Source organism: Sinocyclocheilus grahami, unplaced genomic scaffold (genome assembly GCF_001515645.1).
Source record: "Sinocyclocheilus grahami isolate Dianchi unplaced genomic scaffold, SAMN03320097.WGS_v1.1 scaffold177.1, whole genome shotgun sequence".
Classification (NCBI taxonomy): Eukaryota; Metazoa; Chordata; class Actinopteri; order Cypriniformes; family Cyprinidae; genus Sinocyclocheilus; species Sinocyclocheilus grahami.
The window spans coordinates 59,073-65,843 of NW_015505356.1; the positions used below are offsets into that span (position 1 = coordinate 59,073).

General features: G+C 35.1%; 1 protein-coding gene across 1 annotated transcript in view; it reads left to right on the top strand.

Moving 5' to 3' along the window:
* Positions 1–6,771, top strand: part of LOC107593902 (low-density lipoprotein receptor-related protein 1-like) — a 129,091-nt gene that overhangs the window by 47,285 nt on the left and 75,035 nt on the right. The window contains exons 4-6 of the mRNA XM_016283779.1: positions 949–1,068; positions 1,169–1,297; positions 1,388–1,642. Coding sequence (XP_016139265.1) covers positions 949–1,068; positions 1,169–1,297; positions 1,388–1,642 — 504 coding nt within the window. The remainder of the gene's footprint in view (positions 1–948; positions 1,069–1,168; positions 1,298–1,387; positions 1,643–6,771) is intronic.

Consider the following 6,771-nt stretch of genomic DNA (forward strand, 5'->3'; position numbering starts at 1 on the left):
ACGCCACCTGCTGGCAGAGAGTGCATCTGCGTCTCATTCAGGTCGTCTGCTGTTTCTGTTTCATGCAGATATTTTGTATGTATAGTTTCACAAAACTGAAGTCAAACCATTCTGTTTTTGCTTCAAATTTCGAAATTATACAATTTAATTTAGATTAAAAACTGCTCATGTTGCGTGTATGCAGCATCTTTGTTTGGATCATGATTAAAATGCAGTGGTTGCCTCTAATTTTAAATGGAAAGAGCACAGACAAAGCCTTATTTTGTTTATATGTAAAGATTTCTTTTATTTGTGTTACTTATTTATTTGATTTGGGGCTTGTTTTAAAATTTCAATTTAGTTTTGTTATTTACCTTTACATTATATTTAAATTTTGTCATTTAGCAGACACTTTTATCCAAAGCAACTTACAAATGAGGACAATAGAAGCAATCAAAATCAACAAAAGAGCAATAATATGCAAGTGCTATATTAGTATATTATTATAGTGTTATATTTCAATTTCATAAAGAAACGCACAGCATTTTGTCCAAGCAATAATAAAAGGACACATTTAATTCATAATTTGTCTTAAATCTCTTTTTGTAAAAAAAAAAAAATTGTGAATCGAACCAAAATCGTGAAATCAAAATCGTGAATTGAATAGAATCGTGAGTTGAGTGAATCATTTAGGCCTATATTATTTACTTGATTATTTTAAACAAAAGTTTAAACATACTTTATAACATATTTTATAACAGTTTATAACATATATGTTATTATATTATATTAATTGAATTGTATTGTATTATATTGTAAAATCCAAAAGCTGACAAATGTTGTTGTTGTTTTTTTAGCTAGTTTGTCCAGTCTTACTTACCAGTTTTATAATCTCTTCTGTATAATATTTATTTTGGATGTGGATGTTTCTCTGCTAACTGTCTATTCTCTCTGTTTCCTATGCTGTAGAGTATGCTCATAACTGCACCATCATGGGCTGCCAGTACAACTGTTCAGTGACACTGTCGGGTCCAAAGTGCTACTGCAGGAACGGCTATGAGGTGGGAGAAGATGGAAAGCAATGCAAAGGTGAGCTTTGAATGACTTTATGATCTTATTATTAAGTGATGACTGTAGAAGTATTGAACAGGAAACATGTGACTTTTTACCTTGTGGCTTTCTCTGTCAGACTTTAACGAGTGTGCAGTGTATGGGACTTGCAGTCAGACATGCACAAACACAGATGGCTCCTACACCTGCAGCTGTGTGGAGGGCTACTTGTCTCAACCAGACAACCGTTCCTGCAAGGCCAAGAACGGTAGGAAATGAACATAGTTTCTGCTGATCCTTTGTTCTTTTTGTCTTGCTCGCTGTGGTCAAATCCTTGTTTTCCCATTCTATGTTTAAGACCCTGTAGATCGGCATCCATACCTCCTCATAGCCAACTCCCAGAACATCCAAGCCACCTCTCTGAGCGGAGCCAATCCCATCTCCATCAACACCAAGCAGACCACCGCTATGGACTTTATCTACGCCCAGGAGACTGTGTGCTGGATCCACATGGGTGACTCACCTGCTGCCACCCAACTCAAGTGTGCCAAATTCCCCAATGCCAAGAGCTTCACAGAGGAGAAGACCATCAACATCTCCCTCAGCTTGCACCGTAAGTACCATGTTCTTAATTACATGAATGTCAGATGTCCGTTTGGGCAAGACGATCCAAAAAAAGCATGAACTTAAATTTATTTGTTAAGGCCGTCATGATTTACAGCAGGGTTGGGCAAATGGTGTCCGGTGGGCCACATACGGCCCGCACTTTCTTTTAGTGCAGCCCGCTGGATCACATTATACACAAGATTATCAATTTTAAAACATTTGAAAAGTAAGTCAAGGAAAGATTGCTTTTAGTTCATGATATTAATACTAACTCCAACCAGGAGAGGTCGCTAGTTTTCAGCCACTTCCCGTATTAATCAGCATAGTAGTATGTGCACTCTGTGAACGTTCACTAAAGCTGCGTCCCAAATGATGCACTACTCACTATGCACTTATACACTATGTACTTATGCACTATGTACTCAACCATGTTGTGTATGACTTATATAAGGTTATTTTGTCATTCATAATCGGAGTCTGATAGCCCCTCCCCCTTCGCTACATAATTAAAGCTTCAGTGTGAACGCACTACTTGCACTATTTATATTACAAAATGTCATAGATTAGTGCATAAGTATGCAATTTGGGACGCACCTTAACATTAGCAAAATAAATAAAAAAGTTGACAATGAAAATCGTATTTTCCAGTCAAGATGGTAAACAGATTATTTGTTTTAACAAGTTTAAGGGGATACCCATATGTTTGGATTGTTTGGAAACGTAAACTGTAATGAAAGATTTTAATTTAAATCACCATTACTCCACTGCTCACAAAGACGGTAGAGTTGCACTTGCCTCAAATTTGAAAGGTAAAATGCATTTTTTTTTCAAAATGCACGATATGTATGCACTGAATTATGTTCTTAGGGTTTCTTAAAGTCTTAAATTTAATTGTATCAAATTTAAAGGTGCTGTATGTAATTTTTTGACTGTACCAAAGCATAAAAACACCATAATATATTCACAGATATTTAGGAAACATGCCAAGTTGTTTCTCCGAAAAACAACGCTAAAGCCAGTTATTCTACTTTGAAAATGTGCATTCCGTGTCAGAATGTCTGTTTTTGTTTTTGTCTGTGTGATTCCACCCACTGCCAGTTTAACCAATAGTATTTCGACACCCCTGGGTTGCCAGAGAGCGGAAAACAGCGTATCGCAGCCATGGAAGCCAGCAAATGAACTGGGTCAGAGATTGCAGATTCTACCCGACCTAAAAAGCCTCGGCATCGATCTAAAAACCTCTAAGGCCAGAGGCATATTAAAATGAGGATAAATCAAATCATCAACTTACAGTGTAAAACTCACCGCCTTCCATTGTCAAATGCGCTCATTCCCGTTGCGTGTCCTCAATCTGACAACTCGCTGGAGCATCGCCTCTGAGGAGGAGGGGCGGGAGAAACAATATTTTGAATTTGGACTGCAGTACCCATTTCAACCGCCAGCTGTCAATATTAACCAATAGTATTTCGACACCCCTGGGTTGCCAGAGAGCGGAAAACAGCGTATCGCAGCCATGGAAGCCAGCAAATGAACTGGGTCAGAGGTTGCAGATTCTACCCGACCTAAAAAGCCTCGGCATCGATCTAAAAACCTCTAAGACCAGAGGCATATTAAAATGAGGATAAATCAAATCATCAACTTACAGTGTAAAACTCACCGCCTTCCATTGTCAAATGCGCTCATTCCCGTTGCGTGTCCTCAATCTGACAACTCGCTGGAGCATCGCCTCTGAGGAGGAGGGGCGGGAGAAACAATATTTTGAATTTGGACTGCAGTACCCATTTCAACCGCCAGCTGTCAATATTACATACTGCACCTTTAAGGCCATTAAACTCTTAAATGGTACAAGAAAGTCTTAATTATGATTCCAATAGGTCTTATATTTGGGGACAGAAAGACAAGAATTGTGATCTGGCTTAATGGCTATGATTTCTTTGAATATGAGCGCTGCAGGTTTCAAAGTTAGGTGCTTTGTGTTCCGCCATTATTGGGGAATTTTTTTTATTTTTGCGGTTCCGAAAGACTGCTGGCAGAGAATGAATTTGCATTTTCAATAAGCCCGTCTGCTGTTTTTGTTTAGACCATATGCAAAAATTTACCCATATTTTTACGCAGCAAGTTATTTAATATTATTGATGATTAATAATTTAAATTAATAAAAAAATATATTTTTGACTTATCCCTTTTCTTAAAATTTTTCTTTCACTTTTTCTGTCCTCTTAGGCCTCTGTACAATTGAATTGGCATAACTGCACAAGTTTTATATTTAATAAATTTTTTTAAAACAAATTACATTGATTATACTTTGATTTCCTTTTGTAAAAAGGAAATTGAGTGAGATTGTGTAAAAGGTGTGTGGATGTGTATTAGTAATCTGGCCCCTTGGTATAAAGAAGAAATAATGCTGGCCCTCGACACTATCAAAGTTGCCCATCCCTGGTTTACAAGAAATAATTTGAGCTTCCTTGTTTGGGTTGTATCTGTGGTTACAGATTTTTGCTGCCAAATGAATAGTTCATCCATAAACAGAAGTTAATAAAGGTTCTGTCATTCCTTTCACTACCATTCAGAAGTTTGGGGTGCATGAGATTTTTTAAAAATATTTTTGAAAGAAACACTCGTGCTCAACAAGGCTGCATTTATTTGATCAAAAATACAATAAATCATTATTATTAAAGTTATTACAAAACTAAAACTACTAAATATTATTACAATTTAAAATAACTGTTTTCTGTTTAAATATATCTTAAAATGGAATTTATTCCTGTGATGGAAAAGCTGAATTTTCAGTAGCCATTACTCCAGTCTTCAGTGTCCCATGATCCTTCAGGAATCATTAGTGCTCAAGAAACTTTTTTTTTTAGCATTATCAATGCTGAAAACAGTTGTGCTGCTTAATATCTTTGTGGGTTCTTTGATTAATAGAAAGTTCAAAAGAACAGCATTTATTTAAAATATACATCTTTCATAACAATATAAAAGTCTTTACTGTCACTTTCGATCAATTTAATGTAGGCTAAACGAAAGTATCAACAACAAAAAAACGTACTGACCCGAAACTTTTAAACGGTAGTATAATTTCTTCAGAAGGAAAAATTTAGAGTGATTTGCTGGTTGCTGTTTCCCATGCAGTTACAGTAAATGGAAACCAAAGTGCTCAAACTGCCAAAACAATTTATTAATAGAACCGTGGCATGGAAGTATCACAAAAGCAGTCCATATGACTCTTGTGCTGTATACCAAGTGTTTGTGTGAGGAACAGACCAAGCTGGAGAACCAGACCCAGTCTGATTAATGATTTATGTCCGGTTTGAATGATTATATATATAAAACGATTAGGAAAATGATATACTAAAACTGGTAATTATTTCTTTTAAATTTTTCACAATTTATAATATTTATTTTCCATAATTTTAAATGCCTTTCACTACCATTCAGAAGTTTGGGGTGCATGAGATTTTTTAAAAATATTTTTGAAAGAAACACTCGTGCTCAACAAGGCTGCATTTATTTGATCAAAAATACAATAAATCATTATTATTAAAGTTATTACAAAACTAAAACTACTAAATATTATTACAATTTAAAATAACTGTTTTCTGTTTAAATATATCTTAAAATGGAATTTATTCCTGTGATGGAAAAGCTGAATTTTCAGTAGCCATTACTCCAGTCTTCAGTGTCCCATGATCCTTCAGGAATCATTAGTGCTCAAGAAACTTTTTTTTTTAGCATTATCAATGCTGAAAACAGTTGTGCTGCTTAATATCTTTGTGGGTTCTTTGATTAATAGAAAGTTCAAAAGAACAGCATTTATTTACAATATACATCTTTCATAACAATATAAAAGTCTTTACTGTCACTTTCGATCAATTTAATGTAGGCTAAACGAAAGTATCAACAACAAAAAAACGTACTGACCCGAAACTTTTAAACGGTAGTATAATTTCTTCAGAAGGAAAAATTTAGAGTGATTTGCTGGTTGCTGTTTTCCATGCAGTTACAGTAAATGGAAACCAAAGTGCTCAAACTGCCAAAACAATTTATTAATAGAACCGTGGCATGGAAGTATCACAAAAGCAGTCCATATGACTCTTGTGCTGTATACCAAGTGTTTGTGTGAGGAACAGACCAAGCTGGAGAACCAGACCCAGTCTGATTAATGATTTATGTCCGGTTTGAATGATTATATATATAAAACGATTAGGAAAATGATATACTAAAACTGGTAATTATTTCTTTTAAATTTTTCACAATTTATAATATTTATTTTCCATAATTTTAAATGGATCTGCAGTGTGATAATAGATTTTTTTTAATGATGTAGTCTTTTTATTTATATGAGGTAGGAATGGTTCATGATGGTTTGAATAGCTAGTATGTATTTTTTTATATAATATTTAGCTTTTTAAAAAATATATATTTTTAGTAACTGTACTTCAGTTGTTGTCCTGACAGTCTGTCCTGACTTTACTCTGCTTTGCTTTTTTTAAATTCATCCTGTTTAAGTCACTGCTGTTATAGCCGTACATGCAAGTGGACATCTTTAGATCTTTAGAGGAAAAATGCTTTACATTTACATTTACTCAAGACGTTAAAAATGCCCTCTTCTTAATCATGTTCTTGGCTTCAGAAGTTCAGACACATTTTTGCAGAGTGCAACATAGGTTTAAAAAAAGCTGATTGAATGCATAATATTTTTTGTTTGTTTGTTTTAAATAAAAGTAGCAGCAATGTTGTTTATAACAGTTCTAGATGGATTATATTAGTTCACACTGCAGGACATCTTCACAGAAGGATTTAATGTCACACATCTTATTCGTTTGTACAAAACTTTATTCTGTTAATGGTATAACCTTTAGACAATGACCCTAATGATTCACAGGATACTAAATACTGTGCTGATGTGCATGTTGTTGATAAGTGGTGGACGTTTCCTGGGATCGATGTGTCTTGAAAGCCAGCTCAGACTAAATATTGGCTGCTCTCTGATGAAGACGTTGCCAAGTGTGGCTGTGTGTTCCAGCACGGAGGGATAATGGATACAGAGAGACAGAGGTCTGAGATGCAACACTTTCTTCTCTTTGTGTATGTATGTGTGTGTGTGTGTGTGTGTGTGTGTGTGTGTGTGTGTGT